The 19,966-nt window shown below is 44.8% G+C and overlaps 4 protein-coding genes across 4 annotated transcripts; 2 read left to right on the top strand and 2 right to left on the bottom strand.

Annotated features, from left to right (window-relative positions):
- Positions 1–328: 328 nt before the first annotated feature.
- LOC132364682 (uncharacterized) lies at positions 329–17,499 on the bottom strand. Its single transcript, XM_059920701.1, has 3 exons — positions 17,090–17,499; positions 12,720–12,748; positions 329–754 (listed from the first exon to the last, which is right to left on the bottom strand). The coding sequence occupies exons 1-3, from the start codon at positions 17,497–17,499 to the stop codon at positions 339–341; spliced, it is 855 nt and encodes a 284-aa protein (XP_059776684.1). The 3' UTR covers positions 329–338.
- LOC132370059 (histone H4) lies at positions 6,255–6,597 on the top strand. The gene has a single exon (XM_059929804.1). The coding sequence runs from the start codon at positions 6,255–6,257 to the stop codon at positions 6,564–6,566; it is 312 nt and encodes a 103-aa protein (XP_059785787.1). The 3' UTR covers positions 6,567–6,597.
- A 1,108-nt stretch (positions 17,500–18,607) lies between the features above and the next one.
- LOC132370041 (histone H2A type 2-A) lies at positions 18,608–19,168 on the bottom strand. The gene has a single exon (XM_059929765.1). It carries the CDS (start codon positions 19,108–19,110, stop codon positions 18,718–18,720), a length of 393 nt encoding a protein of 130 aa, XP_059785748.1. The 5' UTR covers positions 19,111–19,168; the 3' UTR covers positions 18,608–18,717.
- Positions 19,169–19,402: 234 nt separating this feature from the next.
- Positions 19,403–19,966, top strand: LOC132370056 (histone H2B type 2-E-like). The gene has a single exon (XM_059929790.1). It carries the CDS (start codon positions 19,461–19,463, stop codon positions 19,839–19,841), a length of 381 nt encoding a protein of 126 aa, XP_059785773.1. The 5' UTR covers positions 19,403–19,460; the 3' UTR covers positions 19,842–19,966.

Here is a 19,966-nt window from a genome sequence, read left to right on the forward strand (position 1 = left end):
AGCACTTTGGAACGCGTTACAAACGACTGGTAGAGCAGATTTTATCCTCTTGCAAAGTTTAGCAAGGTTGGCGCTCTGGACTAAGAAATCAAGCCAGCAAGTAAAAGCAGTACTTGACCGACACGACCCAGACCTTGCCTCTGGTGCTCCCTCTAGCGTCTGTCTGCCTTAACTCCATAACCTCACCACCCAACACGGGCGAGACTCCCCGACCCACTTTACCCTTAACACTTGTGCATTAGGAACTCACCAAGCTTAAAGCTGGCACAGCTGCTCTTTATGAAAACATGGGTGGCTCTGAAAAGAGCCTTTAGATCGTCTAGTTTAAAACGCGTGCCTTAAGCCCGCTCCCCGCGGATGCGGCGGGCCAGCTGGATGTCTTTGGGCATGATGGTCACTCGCTTGGCGTGGATGGCGCACAGGTTCGTGTCTTCAAACAGCCCCACCAGATAGGCCTCGCTCGCCTCCTGCAGCGCCATCACGGCGGAGCTCTGGAAGCGCAGGTCAGTCTTGAAGTCCTGCGCGATCTCGCGCACCAGCCGCTGGAAGGGCAGCTTGCGGATCAGCAGCTCGGTCGACTTCTGGTAGCGCCGGATCTCGCGCAGGGCCACGGTGCCCGGCCGGTAGCGATGCGGCTTCTTAACGCCGCCAGTGGCCGGCGCGCTCTTGCGGGCCGCCTTGGTGGCCAGCTGCTTCCGCGGGGCCTTGCCACCGGTCGACTTGCGGGCAGTCTGCTTCGTACGGGCCATGATATCTCACTCGTTTTATTCAGCGGCCCCTAGGCAGTCTTATTTATAGACATAGCCTCGTCTTGATTGGGCCAGAAAAACTAGGAATTTCCGAAAATGTAATCTCATTGGATAGAAATCAATCCTATTTACTGGGCAGAAGATTGTTATGCTAATCTTTTATAACCTCCCCTTTCCAGTACTTTTCATCTTACCGATCACAGATTTTTTTTTTTTCAGACCTTTTCTTTAAACTGCTGTAACGTTTGTAAGAGTAATTTATAAAGTGTTTTTACACGCTTGGGATTTATATATTAGCAGGTTCTTTCGAAATACAAGCATGCCCTAGGTTTCAGCCTGCATTTCTACTTACTAGTTACTGTAACTCCTCTCCCATAGCTAACATTTATTTAGCTCCTGACACTGAGCCAAGCAAGTTAGAGTTACATTATGACTGAGGTTCAACAAAATATGTGGTTAAAGGAACCAAAAACTAAACTTAACGTTTACCTGATTCGGATCTCTGCCAAAGCTGCGTGCTGACCGGTACCAATTTACAGAGTAGAGCCTTCAGCCTTTTCCCCTTGGAATGCGGTTTCCTCCTCCTCAATCCATCAATGGCTAATTTGGTCCTATAGATGGAACGCTTTAAGTAACGGATGATAAGACCAGAAATATTAATTTCTCCTTTACAGTGGTGAAGAGTTTTAAATAAAGTTGCTTATCAGTCAGATTTAAATTTAAAGTGTGAAAACAAATAAGTTTTTCGTTGATTACTGAGTTGCTAGCATATTTTCTTCAATAAAGTGTTTTCTGATGCTTAAAGTTTCATATCTTTTCTATTCTCTGTAAGGAAATTGAAGATCCTTTGCCTTTTATTTCATATGCTTTGAAGAATTTCTCGGAAAATTACATGTAATAAAACAGCAGTTATGTAAGGTTACCAACGCTTTAAATTGTAATAACTGACATAAAAACTTTTACTCATATGCTTATTTGATTAGAAAAACATTACTGCATCCAAATCTTATAAAATCTCAAGCCTGAGAACAAAAGCAGCCCCAAGAGGCTCAAAACTTACCTCTATGGTGTCAGTATGAATGACCATCTTCCTGAAGTCAAAATAAAATAAAAGTGATTTTGAAAGGATTTCCTGAAAATTAAACACAAGATAGAAACTTACCTTTATAACAATCTGTGATGTATGGTTGCCTTAGAAGTCACCTTTAATAAGAGAATTCCGATTCATATTAGAAGTCTCCTTAGGCAGCAGCAATCTCCTGCTCTAGGGAGAAGAGCCAAAATGTCAGCACAAAAGTGTAGCTGATGTGAACAACTGTTACCCCCTCCTGTGGTGGTTTTGTAATGATGTCTTACATATACAGAGCACTACTCAGTATTGTAAAGCTCTCTACATACACTATCTCATTTAATCCCAACTCTGTGAAATAGATGTTATTTTCCTCATTTTACAGATAATTAAACTGAGTCTCAAAGAAGTTATGGCTCATCCTGGATAAGCAACAAGGCCTGCATAATATACTAAAGCAAAAGAATGAAATTATAATGGATTTCCAGTTTCATCAGGCTTGGAGTATATTTTAAAGCACTGAAGAATCTTCACAACATACGATCGAATTACTCAACTGAACTATTCCCATCAGAAGAGGAAACTACCCCAGGGCAGGTGTCGATGACAGTCCAAAAGCTGCCCAAACAAATGACACATTTCTTTGAAATGTTCTTTTTTTTTTTTTTAGTGTATGCACTCTTGGCCAAGCTGTATGGATGTGTTCATTTAAACAAGAAAAAGATTCTCAAGCTATTTATATAGAATCTAACAGTAATGGGACATATATTACCTTTATAATGTAGAGAATAAGAAAATTCCAAGAGTCTTCCTCTGGCTTAATAAAGAAATTGAATAAGAATTTCTACTCAAAAACAGTGATGCCAATTTAAATATTAACTCCGGGGCAACAAATCAAATAAGATTATCAGAATAGTATATCATTATGGGTCATAGGTAACATTTCTCTGAATATAACAATCTGATATATGGTTGCCTTAGAAGTCACCTTTAATAACAGAATTCTGATTCATATTAGTTCAACTTCACCTATTCTCCACATTGGGCAATAGAGTGATACTCCTGTGAGCATTCTCAATACACCACTTTATCAGAAGCAAGTTTATAATAAAGAAGAACCTCTTGGGCTTCCCTGGTGGCGCAGTGGTTGAGAATCTGTCTGCTAATGCAGGGGACACGGGTTCAAGTCCTGGTCTGGGAAGATCCCACATGCTGCGGAGCAACTAGGCCCGTGAGCCACAACTACTGAGCCTGCGCATCTGGAGCCTGTGCTCCGCAGCAAGAGAGGCCACGACAGTGAGAGGCCCGCGCACCGCTATGAAGAGTGGCCCCCGCTTGCCGCAACTAGAGAAAGTCCTCGCACAGAAACGAAGACCCAACACAGCCAACAATTAATTAATTTTTTTTTTTTTTTTTTTTAAATTAATTAATTTATTTATTTTTGGCTGTGTTGGGTCTTCGTTTCTGTGCGTGGGCTTTCTCCAGTTGTGGAGAGTGGGGGCCACTCTTCATCGCGGTGCGCGGGCCTCTCACCGTCGCGGCCTCTCTTGTTGCGGAGCACAGGCTCCAGATGCGCAGGCTCAGTAGTTGTGGCTCACGGGCCCAGTCGCTCCGCGGCATGTGGGATCTTCCCAGACCAGGGCTCGAACCCGTGTCCCCTGCATTGGCAGGCAGACTCTCAACCACTGCGCCACCAGGGAAGCCCCAACAATTAATTAATTAATTAATTAATTAATTTAAAAAAAAAGAAGAACCTCTGCTTTGCTGCAGCTGTGAGGAAGAGGGAATATTTTTCTCCTTTAATATTTCTTAAGTTTCTTTCATCAGAAATAATAAGAATCTGCAGTTTTGAGACAGCACTGAAATTTCACTATTTAGTACTGAGGAGGGGAAGAAAACAGTGATGAGAAGCTTAAATTTTACCATAGGGAATAAACAGGCAAAAGAAAATGTTAGTAAGTGAATTATTAGGCATATAATGTTTTGTATGCACATGTGTTTCTTTTTAATACAAAAGTAGTGAACTAAATTAAAATATATGTTTCAGAAAGACAATCTGTGTTTAGTTTTTGACGTCAAGCACCGCCAGGGCTTCAAGTACCCCATTTTGAGACTGAATCTTTGGTTTGTGGGTTAGTCAGGCCATGTGCCTTCTTCCCTTTCATTTTGAGTGGCCTGCAGCCCTAGACCAAATTGAGAAGCCATGATTCTGAGCTTTTTTTCTTACCCCATTCTGAGCTAAACTCATTCCCCCAACGTCCTACTCATTGATAAACACTTCCTCTTTTCTACCAGTCCTTAACACTACTGCCTATACTGTACAGTGAGGGGTTGTGTAGGGGAGGAAAATTTTTCCTTGAACCCCCTTAGGGTCCCTGGCTGGGTCTGAAAATTAGCAAAGATTAACAGGAAAGAGGGGTCAGGTAGGCCTCTTAGGGAGAGTAAATGATTTTTAGGAAAGATGAATGGACCCTTAGAATAGATGGGAGGTATGATACTTTGTGACAAAGTTTGAGTGTGGTGTTGACTTCTAGTCTCCTCTCCTGTGACAAGAGTCAATCTTCCCTGGTTGATGAAACCACCTGGGGACGGGATTTCTGTCAATTGAGTTCCTTTCCAAGGATCTGTCTTTAGGCAGATAAGGGGAGTTCAAAGAAAGTCTGTCCCTGCATTTGCTGTTTTTCAAAGTATTACGGCTCAAAATAATCAATACACCAAAGCAGCATATTTTGAGGTAGCATGTCCTGAATTCCTACAGTCATGTTTTGGGGTGGCATATGCTACTACCCTTCAACATCTATTGTGAATTCCAGGGTGTTGATTTAGGCATGTGATGCATGGTGGCACCATCCAAAGAGCAGAGAGAGAACCCCATTCTTATGGGATGGGGGGAGGAGAATATATTCCCTCAGCCCCCACGAGATTCATACCTTGGAGATTTTAAGTTTAAACATTTTGATTTTTGGAGATTTTGAGTTTAAAATGACTAAAGAACAACCAGGAGAATCTACATGTCTGGAGCCTGGAAGTTTGGATAAAGATATAGATTTAAGATTCATTAGCATATAGAAGGTTGAGCTAAAGGAGAGCTGAAAGAAGGAACATAAGTTGTTTTTTGTTGTCGTTATTTTTTTAAAGATATCAAAAAAATAATAATGTCTCAGAAAAAAACATAATTATTTCTGATGCAGAAACCACATCTCCTCCTGTATTCTACAGAAGGCCCTGGTAATGAACGTGTTATCAGTAGAACCCCGATTTCATAAGGAAGTTTCTGGTAATGACTCTCAATATGGAGCAGATGTCCTCTTGTGAAACCCAATCCAGCAAACTTTGCTAGCTCCATGTAGGGCCTCAATTTGGGCACTGAATTCTGGCTGAAAACAAGGGCCGGATTTAGAGGATCTGTAGAAACGGAGGTACAGAGGCCCTTCAGTCTTCTTTCTATATATATATTGCTTCTTTCAGCAGAGCTCTGGATGACAGTGAGTTGGATTCACTGACCTCCATGTTAGAAGTCTTGCAGTATACAGACCAATTTTCCTAGGATCTGATTTCTCCTAGATGAGGTGAAACTCCATGCCTCATATCAACAAAACAGAGACGAGACTCGGGAATTACGGCGCTCTCCCTGCTTCCCCCTCCACGCACATCCAAGGTGCCGCTGCTCTTGAGATCGCCTACCGGGTTTGTCAGTCTAATTGTGGGAAACGCCTTTGCTGCAGTTTTATGTAACCGTGGTTCCGAAGCCTGGGATCCTTCTGTCGGTGTTGTACGCGGCGCTGGTGCTCTGTTCTCCTTTCCGTCTCTGGATTCCATTTGCTCTTCCTCTGGTCATCTCCACTATTCCTTTCTTCCTAGCCTAAATTTAATGCCTTCTGGGGGCACACAGGGAGAGAGACAGAGGCGAAAACAGAGACGGGATCCGGAAGCTGGGATCCGAATTCTCCCGGGGACTCTGGCAAATAGATCTTTTAAAAGATTGGAGTCCGAGGGGGGAGGCGCAATATAAGAGTAGGGGATTAAGAGATACAAACTACTGTGTATAAAATAAGCTAGAAGAATATATCGTACCGCACAGAGAATGTAACTGGTATTTTATAATAACTAAACGGAGTCTAATTTATAAGAATATTGAATCGCTGTCGATACACTTGAAACTGATATAAAATTGTAAGTCAACTATACTTCAGAAATAAATAAGTTAAATAAATAAATAAAAATAAACGGTGAGAGTCCATTAGAGGGAGCTGTGGAGGGTGAAGGAGGGATAGGGAAACAGCAGAAAAGAAATGACGAAATGTCGAGCGGGCTGGGCCCATTTGGACAGCTTCCCGCCCGCGCGCTTTCGGTTTTCAATCTGGTCCGCTACTCTTGTATATCAGGGGAAAAGCCGACCTTGCTTGTCTCAAAGGTGTTTTCAGACCTCATCTGCTATGTCGGGAAGAGGGAAAGGCGGGAAAGGCTTGGGCAAGGGTGGCGCTAAGCGCCACCGCAAAGTTTTGAGAGATAACATCCAAGGCATCACCAAGCCCGCCATTCGGCGCCTTGCTCGGCGCGGGGGAGTCAAGCGCATTTCCGGCCTCATTTACGAAGAGACCCGAGGTGTGTTGAAGGTGTTCCTGGAGAATGTCATTCGGGACGCGGTCACCTACACGGAGCACGCCAAGCGCAAGACGGTCACTGCCATGGACGTGGTGTACGCGCTCAAACGGCAGGGACGTACCCTGTATGGCTTCGGAGGCTAAGCTGCAGCTTCTGTGCTACGTGACAATCTCAAAGGCCCTTTTTAGGGCCAACCACACAGTCATCAGAAGAGCTAGACACTTGCCTGAAGTATAGGTAACTTTGAATTTGGGGGTTGGTTAGTAGTGGGACCAGGAGTCTAGGAGGTACCGATGCCCAACAAAAGTGCTAACAGCCCTGAAAACCCGAGTCACTTACCAAAAGCTGCCTTTCACTTGCCTGCCTCAATTTTTGCCAACCTGAAAGGCTATACGTGCTCCCGATTTAAAGCGTTTTTCAGTTTGCTTTTGGGCGTGTATCATTTGTAATCGTTGGACCAGACTGCGGAAAGTGGTGTGTGGGGGCTTCACTTACCAGGTCTACAGTGAGGGACTGGGCTGGGCGGCTTAACGCTGTGCTCACATTGGGTAACTGTGTCATTACAGTCTCCTCACTTCGAAAGGTGCAAAAGCACTAGCAAAACCAAATCCACTCACCAACCATTCAAAAATGAAACAAATATAGGTTGTTAGGCCAGAGATGAGCTCATTAATACAATACTGAAGTACATCTGGAAATTATCTGGCTAGCGTATGAAAAGTATTTTTGGTTTCCTGTGTTTTTGGTGTTAAAGGCCCCTCACAATTATCTGCTGAGAGTAGTGCCTGTGCGTGCACGCGTACGCTACATTTAAGGGAGAATTTAGCTTATGAGGTTTGTCTTTCAGTGATAACATTACAAAGAGACAAATGCAGAAGCAACTAAGTATGAACCTTATATAAAATCTGAGCAAACTATATAACCTTAATGTGAAAGCAAGTCTTCAAGAAACAGTTCGGGTATGTGACTTTTCCATTAGGGCCTGTTATAGCCTAGAGTAAGAGACCGGCAGAAACATACCCACCATCAATACAGAAAGCACAATTTAATTTTTGACAAGGCAAAAGCAAATTCTCCTTTATATATATATGTGAAGCCATTCTCTATACTATCACTTCTAAATCACCTTGATTTGAATTGAAATGTAGGTCCACGCCTCTGGTCCTTAAACCTAATTATAGTTTTGCAGCTATTACATTTGCAAGTAAAAGATTTTTTTTTTTGGTGTTCTATCTAGGCTTATGATTTTACAGCTAAATTTGGCTTGTATGTAGCCAAGAAAAAATCCTACAGAAGAAGTTCTGTCGGCTCCCAAAAGATAAGCCAGCTATTGCTTTATTGGTCTCCACACTTGGCAGCTCTCATTAGCATCAAACACTTGGTGAGCTAGGTTTAAAACATGGTGCTTAGCAATGGAAATGCCAGAAAGTCAAAGCATGTGAGACTTGCCTGTAAGAGCTTATTATCAGAATAGGGGATAAAAATAATACATAAATACATACATATACAATACATACATACTAACATACACAGCCCAAAAGTACATGGTGGCACATATTCGGTATGATGAGAAATGTAGCCGATGATTACCATAGGACTCTTAACACTACAGAAGTCACTGGCTGCTGGGAAATGAGCAAGCTTGGCTGTGGAGGTCGGGCTTGTGTCAGACTGTTAAGAAGGAACCGAGGGACTTCCCTGATGGTCCAGTGGTTAAGACTCGGCGCTCCAACACAGGGGGCCTGGGTTCGATCCCTGGTGAGGGAAATAGATCCCACATGCCGCAACTAAGACCTGGCGCAGCCAAATAAATAAATATATAAATATTTTAAAAAAAAAAAAAAGGAAGGAACCGAATGCCCCGCATCCTATTAAGAGATACAGTAAAGGGGAGGGGGAGGATCAGGGGGTGAGAGGCAAGAATAACATTTGTGAAGATGTCCAAGTGAGAAATAAATAAGAGGATTCAATGGTCAAGATGTTTCATCTTCCCTTTAAATCAAAATCTCAACTGCAACTGATGGCATTTGTATTTCAAATATCACTGTGATTTTTTTTTTTTTTTAACTTTAAAGGCAATGCAGATTGAATATATCTGATCCTCACTGAGATACTCTGGAGAAGGAGATATCAAAAGTTTGAAGGGAAACCAAAGAATAAAGGAAGGGGGTGGGGGAACATGTCCATTATCTAAACTAGTGGTTCTCAAAGTGTGGTCTCTAATCTAGGAACATCAGATCACCTGGGACTTGTTAGAAATGCAAAATCTTGGACTCACCCCAGACCTATTGCATGAGAAACTCTGGGAGGTGAGGCCTAGCAATTTGTATTTTAACAAACCTTTCAGTTGATTCTGAAACACATTAAAGTTTGAGAACGACTGATCTAGGTAACAGTTTTTCTTTAAATCAAACAAAAATATTTAGAATCTGGGTATATATTGCCCTAATTTTTTACCATAATGTTAAATTTTGCTTTCTTTGATGGAAAAGAAAAACATTAGGTGAATGATCCTAATAAAATTTTTGTAGGACAAAATATTACAGGAGGAAAAAGTTAAAATAGCTTATTTCCTAAAAGCATTTGGGGCAAAAAAGAAGTATGAATAAAAAATGTAGTTAGCTTGTTTTACTAAATATTATTGGTTTGTGGGGTTTTTTTTAAATTTAATTTTATTTTTTTATACAGCAGGTTCTTATTAGTTATCCATTTTATACACATTAGTGTATATATGTCAATCCCAATCTCCCAATTCATCACAGCACCACCCCACTCCTGCTGCCTTCCCCCCTTGGTGTCCATACATTTGTTCTCTACTGGTTTGTGTTTTTGACAGTATCGAATTTTGTAATCAGTGGATATGTTTCTTTTTTTTACTCCTAAATTTCTCCAAGATCTTGTCCTTTAACCATTAATTATTAATTAATTAACCATTATTTATCTTCTTTACCGTGATTTTAATAATGATCCCTGTTCCCCCCTCGTCTACTCCATTAAATACTATTATAATAGGACATGACCGAATCCTCTGTTAGTCATATCCAGCCTGTGAATATTGCCGAATTACAGTATATGCATTATGCATATTTTTGTGTTAATAAATGGCTTTTTTGTTGTTGTTCTTAACTATCTGTAACAGTGAGGAATTAATGCTCTGATTTGCTTTTTTGTTTTGCTTGTTTGTTTTTTAATTTTATTTTATTTGGCCGTGTTGCGGGGCATGTGGGACCTCAATTCCCTGACCAGGGATTGAACCCATGTCCCCTGCATTGGGAGCACAGAGTCTTAACCACTGGACCGCCAGGGAAGACCCAATGCTCTGATTTGCTAACGAAATAATTTCCTTCCCATTTCTACCCCTGAGTGGCTCAAATACTCTCTGTAAGCCAGCCCTGGCTGCCAAGTCTTTCCTTCCCTGGGTGAATTCAGGACTTCCACTAGGATATATGTATACAAATGATTTTTGCCCAGTCTGCATGTCTACTTCCATTACCATGGTCACTTAAGTGTCCCACTGGCTAATCAGACTTCACAATGGACCAGTTTGAAGTCTTATCTTTCCTTTCCAGGCTCCCTGTTTCTCTGAATAGCAGCATTATCCTCTAGAAGACTGGATGCTCCTGTCATCTTTCACAACATTCTTATTTGCTTCCTTTGAAACCTTTTACTCCGAACTTCATATTCTATCTATTGATGAACATGTTATTTCTCTACTTGAGCCAAAAGGATAGAATTATCATTAATGCAGAATATTACTAGTATATATAAATATGTATGGATGTATAGAGAATTATCAGGAAGAATGTTCACAAAAATTTGAGTGATTTATGGATGTTGGTTTTTGTTATAGTCATTGAACATTTTGAATTCTTCGGATGTCTTAAAATAAGAATGTACAATTCCCCGCACCCCAGACAATCAGAAGATATAGATAGATAGATAGATAGATAGATAGATAGATAGATAGATAGATAGATGATACATAGATAGATAGGAAGATAGTCTGGGCTATATGAACCATGGCAAATCTTAACTTTGCCAAAGTTCAATTTTCTCATACGAGTGGCCACCAGCCCTTCATTTCCTTTTCTACCACCTCACAATGCAATAAGACTGAATACAAAAACTTCCCAACCATTAAACACAAAATCCAAGTAGCAAAGGAAGAGAAGAGGGGGGAAAATCAATCAAAGAAACACAAATCCAAAATCAAAACCTGACTGAGGAAAATTCAATCGTGAGTTCACAAAATTTAGCCCTGCGCAGGGATTCTGATTGGTTGGAGAGGGCCCACGGCCTTAAGAAAGAAACTTTGCAGGAAGATCAGGAAACACTTAACATTTTGCTCATCCTGTCTAAGAGGGACTGTGAGATTCAGAACTAAATAACAAACTGACCAAATTTAATTGCTAATGTCCAGAGCCAGTTGTACCAAAACTTTTAGATTGGAAGCTTACAGTTTAGCAATACCTATCAAAAAAACCCTTCAGATATACTGAAAATGTACCCCAATTATATGTACAAGGATAATAAGTTGTAACAGTGTTTTTAGTGGCAAAAATCTGGAAAATACTTAAATATTAATTAATATGAGTCTGGGTAAATAAATTAAGAAATAACCATTAAATGAAAGCTAATGAAAGGATGAAAGCATCCTTTAAAAAGAATAAAGCAGATTGATTCAGAGGCACTTTTATATCTGTAAGAGTTGAGATAGAAGGACTTCATATATATATCTCAAGGTCATGCCCCTTGCTTTTTTCACTTTTATATAAAAAAAAAAAATATATATATATATATATATATATACTTTTTTCACTTATATATTTCACTTATAGATAAAATATATTTTTAAGGAAAAGGAAAACAAAGGGCAGGATAGTGTGTCTTCTGTGTAAATTGTCTTAAAAGAACATTGGTAAATAAATAGAACTGTATTGGTAAATAAATAGAACATTTTTCTGGAAGTACATAAAAGAAATCTGTAACAGTTGTTACCATTATGAAGAGGAAATAAAGTAGGAGACTGGGAAGAGGAGGATTTTGCTTTTCATTTTATTCCTTTCTATACTGTTGGATTCTCTCTCAAGTAAAGTATCACTTTTAGTGTGTGTGTGTGTGTGTGTGTGTGTATCAACAGAAGTAATCTAGAGAGTAGGATTATGAGCCATTTTGTTTTTCCTTTGTAAGTCTTTATTATAAAAAACACTCAATGTTTTAAAAATATAGGAAGTGGGATAAACCATCTCAAAATGGCTAGCATAGTGCCTGGCACATGGCAGACAATAAATATTAGTTAAATCTTAAAAAATAGAGTTTTATAAATTGAAAAGGAAAAGAATTCGCTAAAAAGAATTCAATTTTATAAATTGAAAAGGAAAAGAATTCACTACACATATGTCTATTTTTCAGTAGGCAATCCTCTGGGTGATTTTCCATACCAGTGTTTTTTTTTTCAGCTGGGCTCACCACACCCTAAAGAGATGAATCTTGGAGAACCTTGAAATCAAGCAGAGGAGATTAGACACAGTAGAATAGAGCCTGGAGATCTCTGTTGATTCTTGAGCAAGTTGAGAGTGATATTTTGGGAAGGTTGGTCTGGCTGAGGTGTGCAAGGTGGACTGAAGGGGACAGAGAATTAGAAATTGAAATGAGTTAGGAGGCTGTTGCAAGCCTTATAGGGCCCTGGACAAGAATGGTGGCAGCAGGATTGAAGGAGAAAATAGACGGAGATGGAAGGAGGCACAGCAACCTCTGGTTTCTCTAACCATGAAGTGGCCATTGGAGTTGAATTTAGATACCAACCTTTGATTTGAATTAATTTTTATTTTTTAAAATTTATTTATTTTTAATTAATTAATTTATTTTTGTCTGCGTTGGGTCTTTGTTGCTGCGCGCGGGCTTCCTCTAGTTGCGGCAAGCGGGGGCTACTCTTCATTGCAGTGGGCGTGCTTCTCATTGTGGTGGCTTCTCTCATTGTGGAGCATGGGTTCTGGGCATGGTCTTCAGTAGTTGTGGCGCGAGGGCTCAGTAGTTGTGGCTCACGGGCTCTAGAGCGCAGGCTCAGTAGTTGTGGCACACAGGCTTAGTTGCTCCGCGGCATGTGGGATCTTCCCGGACCAGGGATCGAACCCGTGTCCCCTGCATTGGCAGGTGGATTCTTAACCACTGTGCCACCAGGAAAGTCCCTGAATTAATTTTTAAGCAAGAGAATAATGAGTAATAGTTCCCATTTATTGAATACCTACTATGTACCATTTATATAGTTTGCATAGTTTACAAATCTTCAGAACAACCCCAAGAGGTAGTTATCCCCATTTTCAAAGCAAGAAACTGACGTTCATGCAGTTTAAATAACTTGGCATTCTCTGATACATTATGATGCTCCTGAATCTTACTAAAATATTTGTCTAAAATTTCAAAACCCCAAATAATCTGAGGATCTTTAATACATTTGCTACATTTATTTAATAGAACCATATAATATTGATTCTGGAAAAGACCCAAGAAATCATCTGATCCAATTTCCTCATGATATTTTTCCTCTGCTTTTAGGACAAAACTCTACTCTAGCTTCCCTTCCCCACCAGATCCCTAAGTGGTGTAGATTCCTGAGAGGCCCCTTCTTTGATCTCCCTATAAGCTCTTCCCAAGCACTCCCACTGGTTCCTCTAGCTCCTCTGGGCAGATAGGAAAATCCAGCTGGTCTCTAGCTCCGCCTCCAGATCCACAATCCCAGCTGCCTGAAGGACATGGCCACTTGCCTCTGCCCGGTGCCAGCTCTGACCCAGTGTGGCCTGAACGCTTCAGCAGCTCCCCGTCCCAGGCTGCCTATTCCTGTGATGGTGGCCTCATCCTCCCAGTCGCTCAGGCAGGAAGGTCTCGAGACACCTTTGATTACTTTTTGCCATAACCACCTCCTTCTATCCCCATCCAGGTTCAGGCAATCTTCTACCTGCGATAACATCAAAACTTTCCCTCCAGTCCATTGCTGTGGCTGGTTGCCTTGTTCTCCTCATGCTCAGCACCTCTCATCTGCTACATCCCTGAGGCCTGGGACTTGGCCGCCTTCCTTGGCTGCTGCTCACTTCTGACTCCTTTTGCACCTCCACTACAGATTAACCCTCCGTGTACACAGCCCTGATTATGTTACCCACCTGCTTAAGGCATTGCCCCGTTTGGGCGTTCCCCACTTTTCTTACTCTCTTGTCTCCATTTCCCTATCTTTTCCCCATCACCCCCCACAGAAAACCATTCTACTATGTTTAAAGTATCTTTTAATTTCTATGTGTGATTGCAAAATCTATTAATTTTAAAATTTTCATAAATAATATTCTTTTAGATCTCATGTCCTTATTTCTCTCAGGACTATGTTTTTAAGATCTGTCCTATGGTTACGTATCCATATAATCCACTGTCTCTTACTGCTGCAGCGCGCTCCATGGAGTGTGTCTACCACATTTTCTCTATCAGCTCTTCCAGTGATGAATGCCCACATTGTTTCTAATGTTCCATCATACTTGTCATGGTCTCTGATAGACCTGTGTGAGAATTTCTTTTGGATGAATACCCAGAAACAGAGTTGCTGGTTCCCTTGATGTATAACCTTAATTGGCCTAAGAAGTACCAGGCTGCTCTTCAGAATGGCTGCCCTAGGTCACACCCCACCAGCTGGGCACCAACCACCTAAGCCCTCCATCCTGGCCAACCCTTAGCATTATTCAACTTTCCATGACTGGCCAGAGTATCAAGTATAAAGTGATTATCTCATTATTGCTTTAATTTGCCTTTCTCTGATTACTAGTATTTATGAGCATCTCTACATAGGTATGTTAATTTTGTTGCTTCCTCTTCTATAATCCCTCCCCCTACACTGTTTACAGAGTGAAATTTACCCCCTCCCCAGTTTGGCATTCAAGACCCCCAATAAGCCGGCCTCAAAATCCCACCCCTGAAAAGTCATTTCCCATTTCTGGCCTTGGACCCTGTGGACCAGCCACCACTCACAATTCTCCTTGTCTTTTTCTTGAACCCCACCTCAAGTTGTCCTACAAGAAGAGCTCCGTGGGTCCCTTGGTTAAAACTGACCTTTCCCTCTGACCTTCCAGATAATTCATCTGCACCTTTCTCCACTGCCTACCACGGCTCGCCTTCATTACAGTGCATGTCTGCTCACAGAGCCTAAGGACCTGGTTCCCATTTCTGCAAACTCATATACATGCTTCCAGCTATGAACAGTTGCCAGGCTTCTGTTTAAATATTTATTTATTTATTTATTTATTTATTTATTTATTTATTTATTTATTTATTTATTTTGGCTGCGCCGAGTCTTAAATATTTATTTATTTATTTATTTATTTATTTTGGCTGCACCGAGTTGTGGCATTCAGGACCTTTTTAGTTGCAGCATGGGAACTCTTAGTTGCGGCATGCATGTGGGATCTATTTCCCCGACCAGGGATCTAACCCAGACCCCTTGCATTGGGAGCACGGAGTCTTACCCACTGGGCCACCAGGGAAGTCCCAGCCAGGCTTCTTGTTGAACAAAACAGTAAGAATTTTTTAGTTTGAGTGATGATTTTACTTTATTCTTTGTAATTTTCTCTATTGCAGTGGTTTTCAGTTGCAGGGTGTAACCCATGAGCAGGTGATAAAATCAATTTAGATTGCTGTGAGGGTAGGTCTCTACAGTGACAGGAACACAAAATTTTATTCTATTCCTGACTGGATATCAAAAATGCCACTAAACTTCCCTTGAGATTCATACAGAAAGACTTCCTGGATGTTAAGGGTGCCCAGACTGGTAAAATAAAGCAATGTGATCTCAGAGGCAGGCAGAGGATGTGGAGCATTGACACCTGACACGAAATTGCAGTTTCCAGGGTCTGCTCAGCTGCTCCTGAACCTGAGATGCTGGACAAAGTCACTCACCAGAGAACCTCAAGCTGTACCTCAGAGAGCCCTATGTCTGTATGTCCCTGAAAGTTTTACCGTGAGGATGGATGAGATGACGGGTGCAAAGTTGGTGCCCCACACAGCCCTTGAATTCACTACTTCTTAACTCAGAGTACAGACCCAGGCCCTGGATCCACCCTGCATTGGGGGCCTAAGCAGGTAATAAGGGTCTAGGCAGAGACCCAGAGGCATGCTCTGGAAATTGCTGTGACCCTGGAGCAGAAACACACAGCAATCTGTAGCAGGAGGGGCCGCAGTCCCTACACTGCTCCCCCATTTTCTGACACATCTCAAAAGACATAACTAAAGCTTAAAATACAAACAAACAAACAAAAAGTAAATATCCTTCCTTTTCCCTCTCCCTTCTGTGATTTCTCACTATCTCTATAATGAATGCTTTTAACCTGGCACTGTGCTGAGACAAAGCAGAAAACATAAGTCTTGGCCTTTTCCAAGTTCAGATAAGTGACTGAGAAGGTTAAGAAGAGGTGTCACCTAAGACCTGTACAGCCTTTGTATCTGAGCTCCATGGGTCAGAGCCTTTGTAACTGTGGGGATGGGCTCTACAAGACCTTGCCCCACGCCACTGCCCACTAGAGGCCTTGCACTTCCACCTCCCAAATGGTACAAGAATCATCTCTAAGGCCTCCATTCTCACTATTTCCTAACAGTGGGTAACTTCCTCTCCCCAAAGGAGGACCATGTTCTGCCTGTTTGATCTCTTCCCCAAACTTGAACTCAGAGCCCCACTTCTGTTCTTTCGCTGAGTAATCCAAAACCTGAGGACCGACTTCCCACATGTCTGAATAAAACATGTAGAGACACTACCAAGTCTGGGCAGAGAATCCAAACACAGGTTGAAGCTTTTAGAGATTACTTCACGGAGTAGAGTGAGTCTCACTGTGAACTCGGCAGGAAAGAAGCAATCTGTTTAACGCCCAGCTCACGAAAGTGGCCTTAGGATCTGTACAAACACCCTTCCATCCAACACCCGGGTTTTGATTAGAAGCAGAGGGTGGGAGTGAGGCCCCAAATTACCGACACTTGAACCCCAAAAATGCCACATTTCCCCCGGCAGAAACGGGGCGGGACCGACCGAGGTGGCGATTTCCCTCCGGAGCTGGAGAGCCACGCGGGGGGGGGGCCCTTTCCGGCGGGGGTGAGGAGGTCAGACATGCGCACGGCTCTCAACTGCCTGAAGGCCAGCCCCCACGCGCTCAAGTCCTCGAATCCTGAGCGCCCCCTAGTGACTCCGCCTGGTCTAACCTCCCCCCACCCCACCCCCTCCCCCTCCCGGGACAGATAACTGTTCTGGGCCACGGTCGACTAAGAAGACGCCCTAGAAGAGCCCGACCCTACGGGAGGACCCGTGGCCGCCTCCAAGAAGCGAAACTGGGCCCCCTGGCAGCGCCCAAGAACGCAGCGACAACCTCGCCAGTCCAGAGAAGCCGACTGACCAAACTCACTCAAAGATCTTGACACCCCGGAAGGCGGCCAGCAAGCAGGGGACTAGGCCGGATACCTGGCCTTTCTTTAGCCTATCTGTTGGAGCTTAACGCTCTGCCCGCTCTAACGGCCTCTCCTCCCGGGGTATGCGAGGGCCCGCCGGGAGAGCACGGACAAGTGGCACAGCTTCTTCCAAGTGCAGTTGTGGGTGGCTCTGAAAAGAGCCTTTGGATATGATGGAACCTCGAGCCGAGCGCACACTGCTTAAGCCCGCTCCCCGCGGATGCGGCGGGCCAGCTGGATGTCTTTGGGCATGATGGTCACGCGCTTGGCGTGGATAGCGCACAGGTTCGTGTCTTCAAACAGCCCCACCAGGTAGGCCTCGCTCGCCTCCTGCAGCGCCATCACGGCCGAGCTCTGGAAGCGCAGGTCGGTCTTGAAGTCCTGCGCGATCTCGCGCACCAGCCGCTGGAAGGGCAGCTTGCGGATCAGCAGCTCGGTCGACTTCTGGTAGCGCCGGATCTCGCGCAGGGCCACGGTGCCCGGCCGGTAGCGGTGCGGCTTCTTGACGCCGCCGGTGGCCGGCGCGCTCTTGCGGGCCGCCTTGGTGGCCAGCTGCTTCCGCGGGGCCTTGCCACCGGTCGACTTGCGGGCAGTCTGCTTTGTACGGGCCATAGCGAAACGAGACACGAGCTCACCGGCGCAACGCTGCACAAGGAGAGGAACCGGGATCCAGCCCGCCGCAGCGGTCTTTATAGGCACAGTCTTTTCCCGATTGGGCGGGACAATAATTGAAAGTCCCGCGCTGGCTGTCCATTGGCTGTGACGTCATCGGCCCTAGCGCCACTGATTGGCTTGGGCAGTATCCCCCCCCCACCCCCGCCTCCCCGCCTCCCCGCCTCCCCGCCTCCTCGCCTCCCTGCCTCCCTTTCTACTGTCCAGTTTGCCAACCGTTTTCCCTGCCTTGTTTTTCCTTTCTTTCAGGGTGAGAGTCAGTTTTGAGCGCAACTGTGTCAGAATGTTCCTCCTCAGCCCTTCGCTCCCTTGGAACGCGCTACCCGCGAAACCCTCTTTCTACGCTTTCTAGCTCCCGAATTGAACCTCAACCTTCTGTTTGGCCCCGCCGCCCCCGGAACGCCTTGTTGCCTTTTCCGAGCTCCCTAGCTTAGTTGGCATGACGGATCGTTGTGTGGTTTTTGGTTTGGTTTTGTTTCCGCCTTTCCGTGCTTTTCGGATCGGAAAGTTATCTGCGCCCCCCTCCCGGCGCAAGACTCCGCCTCCGAAAGCCTAAGTGGGGACCTGTATCTCCGCCGCGAAGGCGCCTTTTTTTCCCCCTTTGCGACAGTCGACTCACTTAAGCCAAACTCCAGGTCCGCCACACTCCCGAAAACTGTCCGTTCCCCTAACCGACTGGGGTGAACCGGGCGTGTACGTGTGTGAGAGAGAGGGAACGTCCCCTTGGTACTAGACCTCAAGTATTGGGCAAAGGCCTGGGGAACAACTATAGAGTTGCTCACTAGGCATCCGACTCCGAGTTAAGGCATCGCGGGTCGCCTGACGGAGTACTTAGAACTGAGTCGACCCTGGCGCCTAAGAGGCTTGCTACCTTGACCTGAGCTAATTAATCTCCTGGATTTACAACCCGTCGCCCCCCCCCCCAAGCAAAAACACCGGTAAGGTACTCAAAGATTCCAGAGGATGGGCGAAAGGTACTCCCTCCCCCTCTGTACCCCTGGGCCGCACGTCTACTACTGAGAAGGGTGAAATTGAGCAAAGCATCAAGTGCTGGAACAACTCTTTTTATTTGAAAAAATGGGTGGCTCTGAAAAGAGCCTTTGATTTCAGAGGTGCCCCTTCGAGTAGGGGGATTGGGAGGGCTTCCGGAGACCGGCCTCACTTGCCCTTTGCCTTGTGGTGGCTCTCCGTCTTCTTGGGGAGCAACACAGCCTGGATGTTCGGCAAAACGCCGCCCTGGGCGATGGTGACTTTGCCCAACAGCTTGTTCAACTCCTCGTCGTTACGAATAGCCAGCTGCAGGTGACGAGGAATGATGCGCGTCTTTTTGTTGTCTCGGGCCGCGTTGCCCGCTAGCTCGAGGATTTCGGCGGTCAGATACTCAAGAACTGCCGCCATGTACACGGGCGCGCCAGCCCCCACCCGCTCGGCGTAGTTGCCTTTGCGCAGCAGGCGATGCACTCGCCCCACCGGAAACTGCAGACCTGCGCGGGACGACCGCGACTTCGCCTTGGCGCGGGTCTTACCTCCTTGTTTGCCACGACCAGACATGACACCCACAGGCACTGCAAACTGCTCCCGTTTGATGGCTAACAAAATCGTCCTCAACAGCGCCGCTTCACCCTTTTATAGGCAGAACGGCGATTGTCTACGGAGCAATTTGATTGGCTACAGCACAGCTTTGTCCTGATGACCAATAGGATAGCTCAACCAGGATCCACTCATTTACATAACCTCGTCCCCCTCGCAAGAGAGCCACTGAAAACTCGCGAATCGCAACGCGGCGTAATCCGAACCTTAATTTGCGTACAGCCTCTATAAGTACCGAGTCGCTTCCGGTAGCCTCGGTGCGGCTGTTGTGTTTGCGTTCGTGGTGGTCTCTGCAGCTCGTGCTTGCCGTTATGCCTGAACCGGCGAAATCCGCCCCGGCGTCCAAAAAGGGCTCGAAGAAAGCTGTCACCAAAGCCCAGAAGAAGGACGGCAGGAAGCGCAAGCGCAGCCGCAAGGAGAGCTATTCCATTTACGTGTACAAAGTGCTGAAGCAAGTGCACCCGGATACCGGCATCTCATCCAAGGCCATGGGCATCATGAACTCGTTCGTCAACGACATCTTCGAGCGCATCGCGGGCGAAGCGTCGCGCCTGGCGCATTACAACAAGCGCTCGACCATCACGTCGCGGGAGATCCAGACGGCCGTGCGCCTGCTGCTGCCCGGCGAGCTGGCCAAGCACGCCGTGTCCGAGGGCACCAAGGCGGTCACCAAGTACACCAGCTCCAAGTGAGTTCCTGCCGGGATGCGGCGCTCGCACGAGGCGCCGAGCCGCTTGACTTTCCAAAGGCTCTTTTCAGAGCCACCCACTCTCTCAGTGGAAGAAGCTGTTATCCAATTTATTTTCATTTTCTGTTA

The sequence above is a fragment of the Balaenoptera ricei genome, chromosome 1 (genome assembly GCF_028023285.1).
Source record: "Balaenoptera ricei isolate mBalRic1 chromosome 1, mBalRic1.hap2, whole genome shotgun sequence".
In the NCBI taxonomy this organism is placed as follows: domain Eukaryota; kingdom Metazoa; phylum Chordata; class Mammalia; order Artiodactyla; family Balaenopteridae; genus Balaenoptera; species Balaenoptera ricei.